Here is a 23,107-nt window from a genome sequence, read left to right on the forward strand (position 1 = left end):
CAGCCTGGTGTCCGTCCCGTGCGGTCCTCGTCGTGCAGACCCAGGCAGGCCCACCTGCGGGTGAGCTGCGGCCCGTCCGACGGGCCGAGGGTTCTGCCGAGGGTTCTGCTGACCCTTCTAGTGTGAGTCTGCCGTCGAGGGTCATCTATCTTCCAAATGTCAGAAAAAATCTCTCTTGCCTTCATTTTCGAATGATTTTGTTCACTGGAGGTTGGCGGCCTTTTGTCCCTCGTGTGCTTTCACATTTCGGCCCCCGTGCTCTCATTCGAGTTGTCTCCAATGGGGCATGTGCCGTAACCCTTGTCTTTGTCCCTTTGTATAATAGGTATCTTTTTTTCCGAGGATGCTTTTAAGGTTTTCTCTTCGTCGCTGCTTTTGAAGACCGTAAACACGATGCAGCTTGCTGTAGTTTCTTCTTTCTTGTGCTTAGAGTTTGTCGGTGAGTTCGTTGGCTCTCTGGACACTCGGTGCTCTTTAAATTTAGAAAATTGTTGTACTTTATTTGTTCAAATAAATTTTCTGCGAACCCATTCTTCTCCTTCAGGGTTCCAGTTAAAAGCATAGTAGTCCGATTGACATATACCCACAGTTCTTTATTGATCTCTTCATTAAACTTTTTTCTTTGTGTTTTATTTGGTGTAATTTCTATTGATACGTATTCAAGTTGACTAATCTCTTCTTCTGCAATATCAAATTGTCTGTTAACCCTACCCAGTGGATTTTTTATCTCACAAATAATGATTTGACCTCTAGATTGATTTAAATGCTGTTTAAATATATCTTCCACATACTGTCTTAAGTTTGAACATATGGAATATTGTATTGTTTTAATGTTCCTTTCTACTAACTCTTACATATGTGCTCCGGGTAGATTGTAATTAATTTATTTTTCTTATTATGAGTCATATTATTCTGCCTCTTCATTGCCAAGTAATTTTTCATTTAACACCAGCCATTGTGAATGTTTTATTGTTTGCTGTTGAATATTTTTGTATTTCTTTATTTTTGTTTTCATGTATTTTGTTCTGGCATGCACAGATAAGTTGTTGGAAACAGTGTGATCATTTCTGGTCTTGCTCTTAAGATTTATTAGGCTGACCCAATGTGCAGTCCAGGGTGATTATTCCCCACTATTGAAGAATAATTTTCTCTTGAGTCTGGTCATGATTGAGTTTCCACACAAAGTCGTATGGATCCGCATTATGATGCCCTGTGTCAGCACTGGGCACCATTACGTGGCAATGGCACAGAAAACAATGGAAAGCCACCTGTTTATGACCTGCCCTTAGAACTCACCTAATGTCACTTCTGCCATCCTCACCGAGGTCCACTTAGGTGCAAGAGGAGATGGCATAGACTCCAGAGCTCAGTGAGGTCACATTTTTAAGGGTGTGTGGGATGAGATATATCGTGTCTGCCCTTTGGGAAAGTCCAGTCTGCCACCAAGCCCTCAGCGTTTCCATATCCATTTTAGAATCAGCTGGTCAGAATAGTTAGTATAAATTTTGAGAATAGCTGTGCTTATCTCGTTTCCAACCTCAGGAAGAAAACACGCAGCACTTCTGGAAGTATGATGCTAGCCGTAGGGTGTATTTCTTTTTTTTAGATTTCCTTTATTAGATTAAGAAATTTATATGTACTCTTAGTTTATGAGCTGTTCTGTCATGGATGAGAGTTGGATAGCGTCGATTGCTCTTCTCCATTTATTGAACTAAAATAATGATCCATATTTAAACTTCAAAAATATTTATTGAACCTTACATTCTTTGGGAAAAAACCCGCTTCATTATTATATATTGCTGGATTTAATTTGCTAATATTTTAAGGATTTGTGTTATATTATGTACTTTATTATCATTTCTTTCTCATTTTTGGTATCATAATTATACCAGCCATGAAAAAGCAAGTTCATAATGGTCTATCCTCCTCTATATTCTGAAACATATATATACATATGTATATATATATATGTATATTTATGTATGTATGTGTATGAATATGTGTGTGTGTGTGTGTGTGTGTGTGTGTAAATGGTGTTTTTTCTTAAACATTTCATATGATAGAATTCATCACAGAAACTATCTGGGCTCAGAGCATCATTTGTGTGAAATTTTTGAATCATCTTTATTAAGTTGTAATTAATGTGCCCATTTTAATTCCAAAGGTACACATTTTATAGTTTCGTGAGTTTTGATGAGTGTATTCATCTATTTAACCAGTACCAGTATTTATACACAGTATAAACATTTCCGTTGCCCCAAATTGTCCCCTTTGCCACCTCACAATCACTCAAAGCTGCTTATTAGTATACCACTCTTTATCCATTACATTGATAGGCTTGTTTCTAGTTTTGGGCTATTGTGAATAAAGCTTGTACGAGCATTTCCGTATATGTTTTGGTATGGACCTGTGATTTCATTTCTCTTGGGTAAATTCATAAGAGTTAAGTTGTAGGGCGATGTGCTGAGATGTTTGATCTGTTAAGAAGCTCCCACACTTCTACAAAGCAGTTGTTTGATTTTACACACTCATCAGCAATGTATGAGATTTCTAGTTGTTTCCCACTCCTGGCAAGTCCCGACATTGTCCATGAATGTCTTCTCGTATTTTATTCGATCACTCCTATATAGTCTTTTGTGAACTGTTCATATCTTTTCCTCTACCCTTTTATCAGGTTATTTTTCTTCTAAATATTAACTTATAAGATTTATTTATATATCGTGGAAACAAGCCCATTACTTTCTTAATAGTATGTTTTAAATGTCAGAAAATTTAATTTCGACATAACTAAGTTTTTCAAAATAGTTTTAGAAACCCAAAGATGTGTCCATCCAAGAAATTTCTGCTTACCCTGAATTTTTGAAGAGATTTTCCTGTTTTCTTCTAGAAATAAGGACTTTCTATCATGTCCTTGTTAAATTCAGTTATAGTTTTAAAAGTTTTATTTTAGGATTTTTAGCATGCAGTCATTGTCACGTAAGAGTAAGGACAAATGCACTTTTTATTTATAATATGCATGCCCTTTATTTTATTGCCCCATTAGCCTGGCTGGAATGTTCAGCAAAGTGCTCAACGGCCAGGTTTGAGAGTTGGTTGCACCTTATCCTGTGCCCTGCCCAGGTCTTTCCCAGTCAGGTGTGATGATAGTCGGTTTTCAGAGATGCCATTAATTGGGTCAATAAAGGAAATTGCCTCCCATTCCTTATTTTTATTTTTCATCATGAATGAGGTTGGTTTTTGTCTTAGGTCTTTTACACACCATTGAGATGACCATATTTTTTATTTTTAATAATGCATTGATTGATATGCAGATGTTAAACCAACCTTGCATAAGCTTACCTAATAAAAAACTACATGCATGGGATTATTATCTGTAATTTCTATAGTCACTGAGTTTTATATGCTGACATTTAGTTACGGCCTTTTGTATCTCTGTTCATGGGAGACTTTGGCCTGTAGCTTTTCTTTGTAAATATTTGTAAAATTCTGGTGTTAGTGCATTGCTGTTTAAAAAATGAATTTCAGTTCTTCCTTCTTCTTGCTTCTAAATATCTAGAATATATGTAAATTTTTCCTTGAATGTTTAATATCTCATTGAAGCTCTCTGTACCTAGAGGTTTGTTTTTGTTTGGTTGATTTTAGTTTTCAGGAGAAGGGTGTGTATGTGTGTGTGTGTGTGTGCGCGCGCGCGCGTGTGCACGCATGTGTGTGTTGTGGCTCTTTGAAAACAAAATCTTTCTTTATAATGTTATACTTAAACATCTAGAAATAATAGAGATGATGTGAACAAGAATACGTGTGTCACCTATTCCAAACAAATTTGATATTCTGTCATTTCCTTCATATCGTAAGATTTAAAGTGATTTATGAAGGACATGCCCGAAGCCCCCTGTGAAGCCTTCAGCAATCCATTGTCTTCCCTTTCTGAACTGATACGTGATCATCAGAATGTGATATGTTTTATTCCAGTTCAGTATTTTACACTTTTAACTTTGATCGAGGTAGTCATCAATGACTAACAGTGTCGGTTTGCATGACAGTCACTAAATGAATGGTGTCTGACCTAATACCTTCTGCAGCTGGCTTTGTTTGGGCTCAGTATGACCATACAGTTAACTACAGATGTTGAAGTCATACCGTACATACCCTTGAAACTCACTGCAGTCAAGGAAAAGACCTTCGCCATAATCCTGAATTGTGCTTATGCCTCTTTGTAATTGATCCGACCTCAGCATCCATCCCCAGGCAAACAGTGATATGCTGTGTGTCACTATATTTTTGCATGTGTTTTCATAAATTTCTATAAATGGGGAGCCCCACGGTATATATATTTTTGTCTGAATTCTTTGACATGGCATAATGATTTTGAGATTTGTCAGCGGTATTGCATATATTAATAGTCTGTTTCTTTTTATTGCTGAGTAGTGTTCCATTGTGTGGATATAGCACATTTTGTTTATCCATTCACCTGATGATGGACATTTGGGTTGTTTCCAGTTTTAGGCCATTACAAATAAAGCTGCTATGAACATTCCCGTACAAGTCTTTGTGTGGACATATGTTTTCAGTTCTCCTGGGAAAATACCTATGACTGCGATTGCTGGGTCATACGGTAAGTGCCTGTTTAACTTTATTTAAAAAAGAGCCAGCTTATTCTCTAAACTGGCTGTGCAGCCAGGTTGGGGACTTCTAGTTGTTCTAAATCCTAGTTGTTCCAAAGCATAGCCTGGCCGCTTTTTAAATTACAGCCATTCCAACGTGTGTGTAGTAGTGATATCTCATTGTGGTTTTAATTTTCATTTTAGTTTTAAAGATATTTTCGAATTCCTATTATTAGATATTGGTTTTCTTTTGCATAGTATCTGTACAGATATCTTTCCAATTGTAAGTTGTTTTTTGTCTTACCAAGTCGTAAGAGTTCTTAATATAGTATGGACAAAATTTCTTTCTGATGTGTTTCTTAATATAGTATGGACATAATTTTTTTTTTCTGAATATACTCTCCCAAACTGCAGCTTGCATTTTTGTTTTCAAACAAAGAAGTCGAAGACGTCCAGTTCATTACTTCTTTGCTCTGTGGTCCACGTGTCTGTGTGTTCTCATAAGCCTTTTCCTATGTTAAGGCCACAAATGCTTTCTCCTGTGCTTTTTGTTGAGTACTTTGGGGTTGTACATGTCGGTCTGCAATCCATTTCGAGTTAATGTTTCTGTTTGATATGAGATAAGGGTAGATGATCACCTTTTACTAAACAGAAAAGCCCGTCTTGGTGATCCAGCACCATTTGTTGAAGAATTTTCTTGCCATATTAAAATTTCTATGGTACCTTTTGTATCTCTGTTCATGGGAGACTTTGGCCTGTAGCTTTTTGTTAAAAATTCTACTAATTATAGTGTCTTTTAAAAAATTTTTTGATTAGAGTCGACATTCAATGTTATTTTAGATTAGTTTCAGGTGTACGGCATAATGGCTAGACATTTATATAATTTATGAAGTCGCTTTTTATAGTAACTTGTTTTATATTTAAAAAATTGTTTTGTTCTGTTTTTTGAATATATATAGTTTAGAATTAGCATGTCAATTTCTACAAACAAACCTATAGTAATTTGAATAGATTTCATTGATTCTAGAAACAAAATTGATGATAGCTGTTATCCAAGACATACTTTGTCTTCTAAGCAGTAAACATGATAATTCTGCATTTATGTAAATACTTTAAAATTTGTCTCAAAAACGTCTCACAGTTTTCGTTGTGCAGTTCTAGCAAATCTTAGATCTGTTCATAAGAATGTTACTTTTTTTTTGTTCTATAAATGGAATCGTTTTAATGGTTTAATTTCCAGTTAGCATATAAGAATACAGCTGATTTTTAAATATTAACCTGGATCCTGTGACTCTGTTTAATCCGTGTATTAGATCTCATAATTATTTTGTAGAATAAACATACATAATTATTTTGTATGAATAAACATACAACCTACAAATAATAGTTTTACTCTTTCACCTAATATTTGTTGTGCCTTTTATATCTTTTTCTTGCTTTATTGCAATGGCTGGGTCCTCCAGTACCATGTCAAATAGAAATAAAAGCAGGCTTTTTTGTCCTGTTCCCAATATGACATAAGTGACTTTTTCACTCTTGAGCATGATATGAGCAGTAGTGTGTTCTTAGATGCTCGTTATCAGCGTGAAGCAGTCCCCTTCCGTTCTGAGTTCACTGAAGTCTTGATCATGAATAGTTAGTGACTTTTGTCCCATACTTTTTCTCCGTCTTTTGAAATAAGAGATAAAGAGAAAGGGAGAGAAAGGAAGTGGGTTGTGTGCAGGAGGGTGTGTGTGTGGGCTCTGGGTAGGTGGACAGCGCGCCTAGCCCCCTCACCTGTTCAACCACCCAGCACCTGCAGTGCATTCAGCACGGTAGTCAGGTCCAGCCTTTTCTTTCAGCATCATGGACTTATAACCCATTGCGATCTTAGGGGACCCCGTTGTAAATGCAGTTGGTCATTAACTGAGCTGTTATGTGGTGCGCAACTGTGTGTGTGTTAGAGTCATGTCTAGTTACTTCATTTTGTGGGGCTCTGTTATAAGTGGTATTATGGATTTACTTTTGGATTCCAGTTACTCATTGCTGGTATTTAAAACTACGATTGTTTTTGCTCATTGGCCTTGCCTCCTGATACATTGCTAAACTTAATATATTTTAGGATATTTTTTGTAAATTCTTTGGGATTTTCTATGAGGTCATTAGATTTTTCTCTTTTTTTCTGATAAAAGCTATATGTATATAATGTTAAAAATCTCTTCTAAGCACTCTTTAAATTTATTCCATTAATTTCAATAAGTCATATTTCCACTGTTATGAATTTAAAATATTTTTAGATATTTAAAGTTTTTCTAAATACTCTGTTGTTTTGATACTTAATTTCATTAGTATATGATTCGAGAACATTTAAATTAATTAAATTGTTTTTATTGCCTGTCATATGGCCTGTGTTGGTCAAGGTACAATATCCAATTTAAAAAATGGGGATTTTACAGTTGTTGGATGTAGTATTCTAGCGCTGTGTGTGTATCAGGTGGTTAATAGTTTAATATCTATGTATTTCCTGATTGTGGGATTGTCTGTTTAACCTTTTCTGTTAGTTTTTGCCTCTTATATTTTGAAACTTACTGGGCGCACACAGATTTCAGTACTTAGTCTTCCTGATGAACTGTTCCTTTTATAAGCATGGAATGTTCTTCTGCCCCTCTGAATTGCTCTTTTGTTTGAATTTTATTTTGTCTTACATTAGTAGAGCAGTTCAGCATTCTCATACTTACTGTTTGCATGTCTGGTTTTTTGCCATTTGGTTTCATCCTATCTCTGTATCTGTCGTAGGCCGCTTAGAGTCGAATCATTTTTAATGTGTTTAAATCTAGTCTCTCAGTGTCTGCCCGACAATTAAAAGTGTTTACGTCACTTTATTATTTTTCTCTGTGTCTCCTCCATTTTTTGATCCTCTTGTGCTGCTTCTTAAATATTGCTTAAATATTTTAAGCATTATAGTTTAATATATTTAATTGCACTTTAGCTCTATTTAATTTATTTAATCTCCCGTTTGGCCGTGCTTTTTTGTATGATTTTGGCAGTCTAAAGAGCACACAAGCATGGGTGCATTGTCTGCTTCGAGTTAGTGTTGTACCACTTCACATAAAGTGTAGGAGCCTTTGAGATCCCTTTATGTGGCTCCCCTCACACTGCTCTTTATGTCACACAAGTCACATGCATTGCGCACGCGCGCGCGCGCGCGCACACACACACACACACACACACACACTGAAAATGCCTCCAAACACTATAATAACTTTAGCTTTTAAGAGTTTCACATATGTTAAATAGCTTACAAGGAAAAATAGTTCTTCACATGTATCCAGATGTTTGGCATTGCTGATGCTCTCGTGTATATGTAATGCAGGAGTTTTGCTGAGTCTTGTGCGGGCTCATACGTGGAATTAGGGGTACCCTTACTTTGCGTCGGTCCCCTCTGAGACTTCCCGGTCACACTGTGGTCTCCTGGGCTTTATTCCTTGGCTTTGTAGGTTCGAGGGATGACAGGGTTTCTGTCAAAGTGTTGTCCACCTGCACAGTGCTGCTCTGCAAGTCAGTCTGCCTGCTGCTAAAGCAGAGAGAAAACTAGAACAGAGAAGCAGAATACTCACCCAGTGTGAGCTGCTGCTTTTAACTAGCTCCTAAATTCACCTGACTTCTTTTGCTTTGTAGAGTCCTCAGGTAGTTATTTCAATTTAGTCCCAGTTTGTATCATAATCAGTGGGCCAAATGGGCGTTAGAGGGTGAGACCACTATAGCAGAACCGTGGTTTCCCACGGGAAGTATTTCAATTAACATGTTTACTCGATAGAGGATTTCTCAGGTTTACCGAGTCCATTTTTATAATTTTTATGCTCAAGGCATTTGTCCACACATTGATCACAGTTTCGTCTTGTTTCACCTCTGATGTCGTAGAACCTGTGGTGATGCGACCTCATTCGTTCTTGATGGCGCTCGTCTGTCCTCCTCTTTTCTAGTTTAAGGAGCACTAGCCGGAAGTTTCTCAATTTCATTAGTCTTTTCAAAGAGCCAGGTTTTAGTTTCTTGATTCTCTTTCATTTGTCTGATTCCTCTTTCATTCATTTCTGCTCTTACCTTTAACATCTTATATTCTTTACTTTTTCTCTAATCTGAAACCTAATGACCTCTTCGTTTAGTTTCTTAGGAGAACATCGTAGAGCATGGATTTCATACTTTTCGCCTTCCTTATGTAACACCTCTTAACATCACTTTACCTACGTCACACCAATTTTATTTTATTTTTTAGTTTTCCATCAGCCTAAAACATTCTTTAGCTTTGGGTTTATTTAGTAGTATTTTTAATTCCCATATATCTGATTGTTTCCAATATATCTTTCTGTCGATTTCCAAGTAATTTTTTTTTCTGTTCAGAAAACATCTCCTGTATTATTTCAGCCCTTTCAGTCGCTTTGAGAAGTGTTTTACGGCTCAGGATATGGCCCAGCTTCGTGAATGTTCCATGCCCTTTTGAATGATGACTTCCTTCTGCGGTCTGGACTGCAGACACTGTCCTCTGGATCGTTACTGTTTTGGTTTCCACTTGTATCAGTTCGTAAGAGTGAAATGTTGAAACTTCCAGCCATAATTGTGGGTTAGACTGATTCTCCTTTTTTCCTTCCAAGTATTTCGAAACTCAGTAATTAAGTAAATAGGGATTTAGGGCGGCTATTTTTCTCTTGATCACTCGCCCTGACACTATTCCTGGTACCGGTCTGTGTTGTTAGATATTATCAATGTGGTGACTCCACCTTTCCTATGCTTAGTGCATATGCTCCGTGCAGTTAGAGATAGACCCTGTTAACATTCTGCTTAGCCATCTGACGGAGTTGTTGATGTCTTTTGATGAACAAAAGTTTTAATTTTAATGAAGTTCAATGTATTTTTTTTTCTCCTTTTGCCATATCTAAACTCTATTATCATATTCAAAGTCATGAAAATTTAGCCCTGCATTTTCTTCTAGGAATTTTTAGCTCTTATATTTAGGTCATAGATCCATTCTGAGGCAGTATTTGTCTCTAGTGTGAGGTAGGGATCCAGCTTCATTTTTCTGTCTGTGGAAATCCATTTAGCCTGCACAATTTGTTGATGAGACTATTCTTTCCACATTGAATGAACTTGGCACTTTTATAAATAATCATTTAGTCAGAAACGTATGGATTTATTTCTATCTGATTGGTCTCTCTGTCCATTTTGATTATTGGAGCTTTGTAGTAAGTTTTGCAATTGGGAAGTATGAGTCGTCTGCCTTTTTTCTTTTGTCAAGTTTGTGTTTTGGCTATTTAGGGTCACTTGCAATTTAATATGAATTTAATTGGCTTTGCTATTCAGAAAAGAATGTTGGGCTTTTCATAGGGATGACATTGAATCTCAAGCTTGCTTTGGGTAGTATTGTCATCTTAACAATATTCAGTCTTCCTACACGTAAACAGAATGGCTCTCATGCACTTAGGTCTCTTATAGTTTCTTTCAGCAATGCTTTGTAGTGTTCAGTGTGCAAGTATTTCATATCCTTGTTTCCAGGTTGGTTTTAAAAGTTTGATCTTTCTCTTCTGGATTGTGTTTTCCTACCTCCTTTCGTGTCTGGTAATCTTCGTATAGATTCCAAATATTTTGAATTTTATCTTACTTGCTACGTAATTTTATATTCCTACAAATTTTGTGGTCTTTCTTTCAGATGCAGTTAATACAGTGCTTGGGAACAGTTTGATTATTTTATGTCTTGCTTTTCTAATTCAATAGGTGATTTATTTCAGTGTTCAGTCTAGAGCCAATTATTTCCCACTGCCCTCCTAAGTGCCTCACCGAGTGTCCTGTGAATGAGGAAGTTCTCGTTCTGGTTATTGGTAACAGACACTGTCCCTTAACCTGCGTGATCGCCAGGCTCCCTGTCCTCCAGCGCCGCCACATTGGTGGTCCTTCCCCAGCACGGCCATCAGCCAGCTTCCTCGGGAACACGCGCCGACTTCTGCTGCATACGCAGCGTCGTTCTGGTCTTTTCCGAGTCCTCTGGTTTCGTGGTCATCTCCATTCTGCCGCGCAGTCCCACAGACTCGAGCTGAGTCGGTCTTTTCCGACATCATCTTTGTGTCCTAATCTGGGGACTTTGCTGAGCATCACCTCGGCTCCGTGGGCGTGGCTTGAAAACTCGCCGAGGGCCCGAAGTGATGGCCGTTGTGCCACGCACGTGTTTTGTCTCCTGTCTCTCAAAGATCACAGCCCCTTGTGGTTTGATGTCCAGTCTCTTGGAAACGATCGTTCCATGCATGTGTGTGGTTTTCACTTTTTCTTTTTCGGTCGTCTCAGCCGTAATGGTCAGTCAGTCCGTCTGCTCTCTGGGGATTCTTTTCGGGCTCAGGTGTTTCTTTTAGCCTCACTTACAAGTGCAGGGTTACTGTGCACAGTGCCTGATTTTTATTACAAAATGTCTTTTTTTAGGGATAAAGATTAATTTATCATAGCGTGTAATCTTTTTAATATGTTGCTGAATTTGGCGCAGTGTTTTGTTGAGAATTCGTTCATCAGTGTTCACGAGGGACATCGGTTCTGAGTCTGCTTTTCATGTGCTATCTTTGGCTTTGGACATAGGTCATTTCTGGCCTCACAGAATGTGTCCGGAGAGTTTCCCTCCTCTTAACTGTTTCGAAGACCTTGAGAAGGACTCAGGTTAATTCTTTTTAAAATGTTTCATAGATTTCATCTATGACGCTATCTAGTCCTGGCCTTTTATTTGTTGCGAGGATTTTGTTTTCTTGTTTATTTTTCTTTTTAATTGTGGTAAAAAGTACATAACATAAGATCAGCTGTCTTCCCTTTTCTTAAGTAGACCGTTCAGCAGTCTTTATTTACGTCGTTGTGCAACAGGTAGCTAGAACTTTTCACAAACCGAAACTCTGCCCACTGTGAGGCAGCAGCTGCCCACCGCCCTCTCCCCAGCCCGGGCAGCCAGGTCTTTCTGCCGCTGAGATCCCTCTCCTGAGTAGACTCTTGTACTGTTTGTCTCTTTTGTGATTGGCTTATTTCAATTAGCATAATCTCAAGATTGTCCATAGTGTAGTGTGTCATAGGATTTTTTTTTTTTAAGGCTGAATAATATTCCGTTGTATGTGTATAGCACATTTTCTTTATCCGTGCATCCAGTGATGGACACTTAGATTGAATACACCTCTTAGCTGTGCTGACTAATTCGCGAACGAACACAGGGGTGCAGGTGTCTCTTCGGGATGCCGCTTGCAGGTCTTTGGACTACACACCCAGAGTTGGGACTGTCGGGCCATATTGCAGTTGTTCCCAGTGTTCTGAGGAACGTTTGTACTGTCGTTGGTGCTAGTCACACCGTTTCACAGCCACCAGCAGTACACAAGTTTTCTCATTTCTTCACGCTGTCTCCAGCACTTGGTCCTTTCCTCTCCCTCCCTCTCGTTCCTTTCTTCGTTCCTTCCTTTCTCTCTCTCTCTTTTTCCTTTCTTTTCTCCTTTTCTTTTTCTTTCTTTCATCGTGTCTATCCTAATGGGTGTGAAATGCTACTTCATGCCTTTGGTTTGCATTTCTCTAATGATTACTAATGTTGAATTTCATATGTTTGGCCCTATGTGGGTTTTTTTTCTGATTCTTCTGTATACTTGGCTTGTTTTTAGATGTCTTAATTTCCCTGAGGGTCTAAAAGTGTTACACTGTTTCCTCAACGGTCCTTTGGTCCTTCGGTTTTCTGCTGTGCTCCTCAGTCACTAATCCCTTGCCCCAGGCACCTGTGGGCCTGTAATCACCTTGTGGTTTTCAGGAATGTACCCACTGCTTCTCCTAGGCTGAGATTTTACCTGGCTCTGAAGTCTGCGACACAGAGTCCAGTCCTTCGGGCGGCAATCACACAGGTGGCCAGTTCAGTCTGCTCTGCTCTCTGTGGTCTGTGAGATGGAGCTGAGCCCTGGGTGGCTGCTTCCCCAAAGCACACGGCTCTGTCCCTTCTCGTTAATCAGGGCTGGGTCAAGGAAAAGTCACACGCCACGGACCTCCCCCCACGTCGAACATGGCTTTTTCTCGCTTTGGTGCTCGTGTGGTTGCTGACGATCTTTGGACTGGTTTCCAAAGCTCTTATAAAGTTGCCGTAGCCAGTCCCTAGTTGTTTGTTTCATGTTCCCGTGGGGGGAGGGGAGTCGTAGCTTCCCCGTTGGTCATCTTGCTGAAGTCACTCTCAGCATATTACAGTTGGACGTGTATTTGTCTTTCCCAAATTCTTAATTTCTTTGCACACTTCCTGTATGCAGTAAAGAATGACATTGGTTGTACATTTGTATTTTCTCTTTTGTGCCTATTTTTAAATTAGTTTCATGTCATTTTTCATGGATTTATGTGAATATAACCCTCTTTGGGTTATATAATTACAACTCTGTTCCAGTTTCGTTGCTTGATTATTGTTAATTTTATGAATTGTTGATTAAGTTCTTAATACTAAATATTTCAAAAATTTTTTATTACAGTCATTCTCTTTTTTAGGAAATTATAACCCATCCAAAATGTACGACTATTTTTCCCTACACTTGTCGTTGCCTCGTATGTCAGCACTGATCGCTCAGCAGTGCCCCTGTCCCTTGTCATGAATCAGGCTGCTGTCCTTGCTCCAGCTGGGAGAGGTTCTCCGCAGTGGGACACAAACCTAGACGATAACCTCGCTAGTTTTGGACTTGAAATGACCTTTTAGCGTTTTTCCTCAAATCTACTTAAAAGATAACGAAATATTTTAGGATTTACACTAGGAGAGAATGCCACATGCTGTAGTATCTGTCACCGTGTGCTATTGTTCTGGTATTGCTGTGGTATTACACGTACTGTATCATGAAGGTCTGTTAATTCTAAGACTAGTTACTAGAAGATCGTATTTATGTAAAGTTGTTTAGATGATTTTGTGCTGCTGTCAGTTTCTGTGACACCCAGTAGAAAATTCGTGTAAAGGCTGCACACAAATTTCTCCTCTCTGTGTGTAGCGATTTAATCCTTTGTCCCGGTCCATATTTGTGCTTCAAGAAACATTAATATGTGTTTTGAGAGAGAGTATGCCATGATCACACGGGTTCAGGAAATGTTATATTCCATCATTAGAATTTTACCATATACATAGCCGCTTTAAATGTTCTTGTTATTTATTACTGCAGCAAGTAAATTTAACTTAGTTTAACCAGTATTTTTTCATTATTCCCCAAATAAAATGTCTCTTAAGACTCGAGGAACTCTCTGGAACCTAGAATGGAAAATGCTTTCTCTGAGTCACAGTTAAAATATTTTCCAGTTTGAAAAGATATTTTTAAAAAGGGATGATATGAAATTAAATAGTATGACCTGACCCACATCCAGACGGTGACGTGTTATCGAATCGTGGCGCTAAAAAAAGAATGTGCTCTCCGGCCCATGATAACCGTGCCTTGCAGCGCCCTTGGCATCCTGCGGACCCTTGGCTGCCTAGTGAGCAGTAGCAAAGGAGCAGCGGGACCGCGAGACCCCAGCCCAGTGAGAGGGCTGAGGGCGCCCGTGACCTCAGGTCCCGGCCCCGAGGGGAGGACGTGGCGCGTGGGTGGAGGCAGCGGGCCCCCGTGCCGAGGGCTGGCATTCACTGAGCGCCCGTGACGCTCTGGGTTCTTCGCTGTTGATGAGTCGCTTCGCCCTCACAGTAATAGGGTGGACGTGGTCATGATGGTGCCCGTCGTACAACCAAGGGGACTGGGACTAGAGCATCGACTCCTTTGCCCGGGACCCCAGAGTTCAGCGGTGGCCGGAAGTGTCCTTAGCTTGGTTTCTGTCCTCCTTTGCCTTCTGTCATGCAGAGGGAGCCGTGGGAACAGGGTCACGGTACACAGAATCCTTAGTTAGGGAGGATCAAGTGGAGTTGAGTTAGGCTCAGTACTTTTTCCAAAACTGCACATTCATCAAGTCAGAGAAATAGGACTTGAAATGAGGATATTCGGAGCAATAAGCGGCGGTCCTCCCTGCATCTGAGCTGTCTCCGCACGTGAAACTCATGGTTATCGTGCGCGATGTCACAGCCACGTTTGGTTCCCCCTGTGGTCTTGACCTCTGTGGCCCGTCTAACTTTTAAAGTCAACGTTATGTGATCAGTGAAACCGTTTTAGGTCGTAGCCTAGGTCTAAGCCAGGGCCAGAGCGAACAGTCCAAAGTTTTCACTCCCGAGGTATTAGAGTCGTTAAATTTCTAGAAGCAGGGGGTAGGATGGTGGCTGCAGGGGGCGTGGGGAGGGAAGCGGGGAGTGTGCAGCGGGCACCGGGCTGCGGCGTCTCCCAGATGACGAGACCCTGACGATTGGCTGCGTGGCGATGCGAACAACTGAGCAGTGGTTAAGACGGGAAACTGTATGTGACACGTGTTTCACCACAGTTGAAAACAAAAAACGTTTTAAGTAGAATCCTCTTTGGAGGTTTACCCTCCGTGTAAAGTAGCTTAACAACATAACGTGGCCTCTGAGGCGACTGTCACTGACCGGTGTGTGCTTTGTCCGCAGTGATCTGCAGCCCGGGGTCCTACAACCCCCGCGACGGGACGCACTGCCTTCCGTGCAACAGCAGCCTGGCCTTCGGAGCGAGAGCGTGCCTCTAGGCCCCGTCGAGCGCCTCGTTGGTTTGTGGAACGTGAAAGTATATTTTTGAAGTATTCATATGTAATAAATCACTATTATGCCGAAATTAAATGTACCAGATTTTACAGAAAGCGGTGTCATCATTTCACGCGAACACCGTCCGGACCTCCGTGTGACTGAAAGCGGCCGCACGCGTCCTCTGCCGGGTCAGCCCCAAGATTTCTCGGGTTTTTCCAAACAGCTGCAATGTGGGCCACCGCCGTGCGGCCAACCCAGCAGCGCCACGGGCTCTAACTGGGTTCCATGTGACACCTTAAGCTTCCATTTAAAAGCCCCGTGAATGATCTTTTTGACCTTTGAGAATGGAGTAATCGTTTTGTGGGCCTGGACGAACGTTTGGACTTTCGCAATGTGGACAGAAGGGGAAACGGAGCAGTTTTTTCACAGAGAACGCCCCTGGGGGGGAGCGCCGGTCACCGCCACTCACTTCACCTCCTTCCTGTGGAGCAGCATGCGGCCGATGGCGCTGCCACCCTCATGCTTAGCCCCTCGCGTGGGACGCGAGAGCCACGCACCAGGAAACGGCGTGAGGCTGACGAAGCCGCCTGCTTCTCGGCTTCTCATTTTTGTTTTCTTTCCAGTCGCATCCACTTTATACTCTCTCGGACGTTCCCATTTTCCCTTCGGATTTCCTCAAAACACACGTGCGAAAAGGGCAGACACGCACAGGCTGGATGGCGGCACGGCTGTGCGACACGTGACACACGGGAAGAGCGTTGGCTCGTCCGTCAGGCCGTTCCAGGGACTCGCTGCCTGCAAGGGAATGTCGCTTCCTCGTTAGCACTGCTGGCGGTTCCTACCAAATCCCTTCGGACTTCGTCACTGCGACGTGATTGTTTTCTTGGGTTTTCGAGGTTTCTCAAGAGACTTGTCGCGCTGGACGTTTGCTGCTACACCGCGCGGGGTGCGGGGCGGGGGCTTCTGTTCCTTCAGCACGTTTCCTGTCGCTCGGAAGTGGCCTTCCAAGTCTCCGTCTGCCCCGTGCCCCGCGGAAGTGTCCCAAATTCATGATCGTGTAAGGAGAAAAGCGTGTTCTTTCTCTGTTCCCCCCTAAGTTTGGGAGACTCGCTTCCTGTTTTCAATGAGGGATTTAACTCCTGGTTCATTTCTGAGACGTGAGCGGCATCGGCTTGGTGTGTGGTCAGCGTGAGGAGATGCTGGTAAAAAAGGGGTGTCGGGGTCCGGCGAGAGGAGCGGCGAGCTGGGCGAGGCCACAGAACAGGACGGTGGCGAGAGTGAGGCGTGCGACTTGAGCTTGCGCCCGGAAGTCAGACCACACCGGCTCGAAAGGGCGGGATGCGGGAAGATTTTAAAAGTCCAGGCAGAGACAACAGTTTGCAGAAATCAGGACAGAATAGGAGAAGGAAGCATTAATTACTGTTTTTTCTCGGTGCCCACAGCGAAATGTTTTTGATCAGTTTTATCACTCAGCGCCTGGTCTGGTCGATTGTCGCCCGTATCCCACATTCACGTGTAACGGGATATGTCTAGTTCCCTCGTCTCCGTAGCACGTAGTTAGGCGCTTCAGGAATTTCAAAGTTAATCAGGAGGTTCGTAGTGTCTTGCTAGTGTGCGAACTTCAGTAACGAAGATAAAAGTTGCTTCTGTTACGTTAAAATAGGACGCATCATGTCGAAAGTTTGAAGTGATGACAAGATGCGTGATAAAAATGATACATTAATCCCCAGGGGAGATTATTGTCACGAGGCGGTTTCAAGTGTTTGTTATGTTCGTTTGCATCAAAATAATACCTTACATTTATATAATGCCTTAAGTTCAACAAAACATTTTTTAAGGTACACGCTCTGATGTTTACATGGGCATGTGAAGTTAGGGCAAATATGATTTCCCTTTTGTAGTTTATAAATTACATTTTTCTCTCATCAATGTGTAATATGTATCAATTTGGCAGTATGTCGGAAGTGCCTTAGCAAGTTTGGTCCAGTAATTTCACTTGAAGGAAAAAGTCCTGAGAAAGTAAATCAAAAATCAGCTGAAATATTACATCCAATGGTGGTGTATACATATGTGTGTACACACACACACACACACACACAAATATAAATGGAAGTAACACGAATAACCTATGAGAGCAGCAAAATGGTTGAATGAATTATGCTATTTCCATAGGATACGATGTTATATAGTATTGTTTAGGTTTTTCAAACAAGCCACACTTAACGGTTGCCTTATGTGCTGGGACCGCATGTGAGGTTTCTCGATGCCCTCTGTTTTCCAGATTTTCGACAGTGAAGTGAATTACTTTCAGGATCTCGTGAGCAGCAGGAAACAGTAGGAGTTGGGAGGAGACGGTGCTGCTCCCTCCGCAGCGCCGGCCCCGCAGCCCGGTCCGCTCCCGCGAGGGCAGAGCCTACAGCGCCAGCCTCCCGCCCACTCCGGCTGCGCAGCCACTCGGCTCCCGGCGTTTTCTGGCAACAGCTCCGTTGAAACCACGAGGTGCACCAGCCCCGGGGTGAAGCCCCCGCCGCGGGCAGCAGCGGGACCGCAGGAGCCGGGCCAAGGTGACGCCATGGAGTCGCTGGCCTTGCGGAGCTTGTTCCCGCCCGCCCAGGCCTTCCCTGCCCATGAGGCGAGCCCTCCCGCAAGCAGCGGGGTCGTCCGCTTGCGGCGACAGGCACCGTCGTCGGTCCCTTTCCGGAGATTTGTAAGATGCAGTTCGGAGCGGGGGACCCTTGCAGCTTCGTCAGCATCAGCGCCGCGAACGACCTGGCGGGTGTCCTGCTTCTGTGCAAATTCTTCATTCCTGCTGTGCACCATCGTGCGGCCATTTCCCCCCAAAACCGGGATATGTGCGCCACACTATTGCAGTCACCTAATTGACAGTTGTGGTGGCCACACGTCAGCGAAGCACTGTGAAGGGGCTTCGCCGCCTGCATGGCCGGTGTTGCTGTTGCCTCCAGACGGTCACCGTTCCACGTGGTTTGACAGTCACCACCGTCTCTCTCGAGGTTCGGAGGCGTTTTAAAGTCGTCTGTGCGCTGAGCGCCCGGAAGGCTGGGCTTGGAGACTTCCGACCCTCGGATCCTTGGCCAGGTCGATTTCCAGAAGAATCCTGCCGATCCGTAGTCCGGCCGGGGGGCGTCAGCTACATTCTCCAGGGCACCTTCGCTGCCATCGTCTTTCCCGTCACTGCCCTCGTGACAGCGGCAGATGGTTTTGGCCGTCGCGATCCATTTTCCTGAGCGCCGGCAGGATGGGACTTGCCCGTGCAACCGCGTCGCTGCTGGCGATGGTGACGGTTATTTACCTAGTGCCGTGTGGCGCGTGTCTCTGAAATCCTCCTCGGGGTGTCACATGCAGCTCGCCCGGCTCGGTGGTCTGTGGCTGTTCGCATGTGAGGGAAACGTGTGGCAGTGATTTACGACTCCGCAGGTGCCCGCGGCCGGTCCGTGCTGCGCTGCGTCCGAACCGGCCGGTTCTGCGGCAGTGACGGCCCCGACCCCGCGGCCTCTTTTCTCCGTCAGGTCCAGCCAGGGTCTGTCCAGAGCCTCAAGCCACCGGCCCATCCCTGCCCCCACTCCCTGGCGCAGCCTGTGTCTGGCCGCAGGTGACGGTCACCCTTTCAGGCGTTGAGTTCCAGCTTCCAGCTCGTGCTGTCGAACAAGCTGCCAGAGGGGACTGTACCAGACCGAAGGATCAACCCTAGCCGTCGAGGGGACGTTGGGTCGCCATAGCACGAGGGAGACAGAGGAACGCTGGAGGTCCTGCGGCACGTCTGAGTCCCGCCTCGCCCTGTGGTAAAGGCGAATCGGATGCTACGACGCCTGATAGGGGTGCAGCTGGCGGTGGCGCAGAGTGGGGGCGCAACAGCTGTGACGACGGGCCTTCTGGCCTCTGCCAGGCGAGGAAGCGCCCCACGGCCCTGCTGCTGCCTCTCAGCCCGGGGTGCGCACCGAAGCCGTGCCTCCCGCAGGCGGCGGTCACCAGGCCTGAGCGTGATGGTCACGACGCGGCCCCCTGTCTGCACACGTGGCAGCTTCCTGCTGGCTGTGCCTCCGCCCTCCCGGCTTCACATGGGGCAGCGGCTGAAGGATGAGCACAGGCACCAAGGTGATCTGTGAGCGTCAGTGCGTGCAAACGAGGGTGTGAGCGTGGCTGCCCCGTTCAGAGGTGGCTCTGCCAGACAAGAGGAGACCGTTCGCCTGTCCCTAGCCAGTGGTTAGTAGGCCGGCTGCCTCCGGAGGCCGTGAAGGACCAAGACAGGAAGGCTGGACACAAGGAGCTGGGGCGTGGCCTGTGGACGGTGTGTGGGCACGAAGTGCCAAGACTTCCAGTCGCATGTTAACACCCAGCAGAGAGCAGGTGCCCAGGGGGAGGGGACTGAGCAACCGAGCGGGAAATGTCACAGCCAGTTGACACTGACCAGGTTCCGTCATTAGCGACACTAGAGCCCCCCAGGACGCAGGACCGAATGGCCAGGACACAGACGGACGGACACACGGGCCCCGCCTTCCCGGTCCTCCTAGCAAACACCACCTCTGAGTGCCAAGCCTCTCTGAAACAGACCAGCAGCGTCCCCTCAAGGACCCAGCCAGGCGCTTGGCAGCCAGTGATGGCAGCCAGCTCCTTGCAGTGGGTATTTTTTCGGGGCCCACTGTGTGTGCAGCCCTGCCCAGGGCTAAGGGAAGGCGCAACACCAGGCATGGCCCCAGGCCCAGCATCCTGCACGGAAGGCGGAGCTCCTCCCGGTGCATGGGCAGCAGGGGACATGGCAGCAGGGGACTCGCCACAGCCCGGCCCGGCAGGGACAGAGGCGCTGGATCCAGGCCAGAGGCGCTGGATCCAGGCCGGAGGCGCGGTTCTGGCCGTGTGTTGGCCCGGAGTGGTGTGGGCCCGGCCGGGCGGTTTTCTGTTGGGGCGCCTTTCCCTGTCCTTGGGGTCGTCTTGGAGCTGTGCTTTTTGTGTCTGTTGGCGGGAAGGACGTCAGGGGACTCAGTGCTGCTTCTCAGATCTTCGCGCCTCGGGCCCCTCCTCCTGTCTGACTGACGCAGTCTCCTGGCGCCCTGTGCTGGGCCAGGGCTCCGAGGAGCGAGGAGGACGGGCTGGGAGGCGTGGACCGCCCCGTTCTGCAGAGCAGGAGGTGTCGTGCTGGGGTTGCACCGTCTCGGCGTCGGGGCGTCTCAGCGTCTGCAGTGGCTCCGCCTTTGCCGGCCCTGACTTTGGTTACTGTGTCTTCCGTTTCTTCTTCCTCCTTGTCGGTCGCGTTGATTCATAATTTTGATTGTGATGTCGCCTTTGTCCTGTGGGATGTTTGAATTCTGTTTCTTAATTTGCAAGACATGGAGACTTTTTATTTAGTTCTTCGTGTGATTTGTTGTTTAATCGAACTATTGTCAGGATTTATAATCAGTTCTTTATAATGTGTTGACAGTTTATGACTCACCATAAACTCTTTATAAATTTTCCACATGTGCTTATAAAATGTGAATTCTGTAATCTTTCCAGGAATAGTTATGTACGTATCCGCTAGGTCAGAGGGGTTAATTATATTCTTCAGGTCTTTGACATCTTTTATTATTATTTTGTGTTCTATTCATTCCACTGAGTACATGTAAATATATTACACTATAAATTATAGTTTACATTCTTATCAAGAGCTAATGATTAGTCCTCAACTATTTTATATCCTTATCCTTTAAGAACGCAGTTGACATAAAGATATTTTCAAATGAATGAAAGTGAAAAAAATTACCACCAGTAGAAATTTATCTTAAAAAATACCAAAAAGTATTTTGCAAGCAGAAGAAAAATGACCTGCAACGAAAGATGAAAGAATAAAATCAGTTAAATTGCAAACATGAGGATGTAGCTAAATGCACAGAAGAGTAACAGTGAAGGACTCTCAGATTTAAAATACGAAGAATTAAAATGCATTGAATAGATACAGGTAAGAAAGAGGTACGTGGGGTTAAAGCGCACTGTCCCCTTTGCATTGTCTGTAAGAGGAAAGCATCAGTACACACTAGGTCTTGACAGGGCCCCGAGTGTGTCATACTCTCTAGGGCACCGTTCCCGTACGTGGAATTCTGAATCGTCGGTGACTTTCCTTCACGTTGAAGATGTCCAGTCATCTTCAGAATCCTGTGGTTCTTCCAAACGTTTTCATCTCTGTATTCTCATGTGTTTAATGTATGGAGTAGTAGACACTTTCCTATGGACCTTGTGCTTTATATGAGTATTATCCATTGTAGTCTGTGTGATTTCCAGACATGCGCCAATTTAATCGTCCCCCAGTGTTACTGAGGGAGCCTGGGGCGGAGCTCGGTGGCAGGTGGGTACCTGAGTGACATCCGGTACGCAGGTAGGGACCCATGGGTAGGACCGGGGCCAGAACCAGACCGCCCACGGCCACAGTCGTTACCGCTGAAGTGCGTGCGGCCAAGACTGCGCACATCTGCCCGGGACACGACGAGGTCAGGGCTGACCGGATGCTCCAGCCCTTCTCCGGGGACTGTGACTCCGTGGACGGGGCGAGGCCCAGGCCAGGGCTGGGAGCCCAGGCCCGCCCTCCAGCCAGCGCGGTCCAGCGCCTCCTGAACCCGCCGCGGCTTTCCCTCCGGACCAGCCCCCTCGCCTCCATTCCCACCTGGAGCGCCCCAAGTACCTGCCACACCAGCACCGTGTTCTCATCTGTCAGGTGAGCAGGAAAATGGCAGCTGGAGACTCGCGTTGCTTACTCCTGGTAGGTAATGGATGTTGTCTGAGACGCTGGCAGACTCACCTGCATGAGAGAACTTATAAAAATATATTCTCAGTCTAAAGAAAACTGTCTACGATCGTAAATAAAATAAATGCAGTCTTTTAGTATATTTTCCCTACCACAGTCTGCTAAAAATGGTAACAGAAGCTATAATTTCATATTCATCTGGTACCTTGTAAAGCATCACACATTTGTGTATTTGTAAATTATGTCATTTAAAATGGTTTTTTCAAATGCTAGGTCTATAGAATCGACATTTAAAGTTCTTTTAAAAATCAATTCAAATCACGTGTTACATAACACAATGCACGCGTGTACGTACGCATGCTTAGAATGGCGGCTGCAAACAGACAGTTACAGATGTGCGTTGCTGTGTCGATGCAGACACGTCGCAAGGGCCAGGCGTGCTCACGGCTGTGCCCGGCTCGCTCCGGTGTCCGTCTCAGAAGGGGTGTCTGGCCAGCGGTGCCGCTTTTGTCTTGTTTGCTGTTTTAATCAGATCCCGCCTTCGTCTACACTGCAGATCCCCGTGAATTCCGAGGGTGACTGTTCAACCACCTGCGTAGATGGGTGTAGAAAGCAAGCTTCTGGCTGAGAAATCGAGACAATCCTGAGGAACCGAGGGAAAATTATCTCAGCCAAAGACTACTTTTGTTTTATTGTTTTCTTTTTTTCCCCTTTAAGAAAGGGGTTCATTTTCTATTACATTTTTGAGTCTTTAAGTCACATTTCTCAGTATTTTGAAGGGTGTCAACACACCTTTTAAAATTTACATTGCTCTAAATTTCAACCGTTCCTTTTTGGTCCCATTTCCAAATCAGTCACCACCTTTGTATTGGCCCCCGATTCCTGCATAACATCACTCACCCCATTAAGTGTAGGCACGCTGTTTATCATACAGAAAAGCGCCCACTGTGTTTCTTTTAAAAACATTTAGTTTTGCGGCTTAAATAGAGGGCACGTTTTGATTCGCACGTGAGTGTTGTTCTTCAGAAGCTCTGTATCATTGTTGCACTGACCTGCCATGATTAATCTACCACCCACGGGAAGATAGATGGGAAATGCTTCCTTGCAACGAGGCCTGTTTTCAAGTAGGACAGTCTCTCGTGGAGACAGCGAGGGAAGGTGGGAACGCTGGAC

The 23,107-nt window shown here is 44.4% G+C and overlaps 1 protein-coding gene across 3 annotated transcripts in view; it reads left to right on the forward strand.

Moving 5' to 3' along the window:
- ZPBP (zona pellucida binding protein) overlaps window positions 1-16,055 on the forward strand; it is a 44,996-nt gene extending 28,941 nt beyond the window's left edge. For 2 of the 3 annotated variants that reach the window (XM_039862847.1, XM_039862846.1), the window contains one exon: window positions 15,112-16,055. In XM_039862847.1, coding sequence (XP_039718781.1) covers window positions 15,112-15,206 — 95 coding nt within the window. In that variant the 3' untranslated portion in view covers window positions 15,207-16,055. Of the gene's footprint in view, window positions 1-4,497; window positions 4,596-15,111 lie in introns of those variants that run through there. The other variant, XM_039862845.1, reaches the window with a different exon arrangement.
- Window positions 16,056-23,107: the final 7,052 nt, after the last annotated feature.

Source organism: Pteropus medius, unplaced genomic scaffold (genome assembly GCF_902729225.1).
Source record: "Pteropus medius unplaced genomic scaffold, Ma_sr-lr_union100, whole genome shotgun sequence".
NCBI classification, from domain to species: domain Eukaryota; kingdom Metazoa; phylum Chordata; class Mammalia; order Chiroptera; family Pteropodidae; genus Pteropus; species Pteropus medius.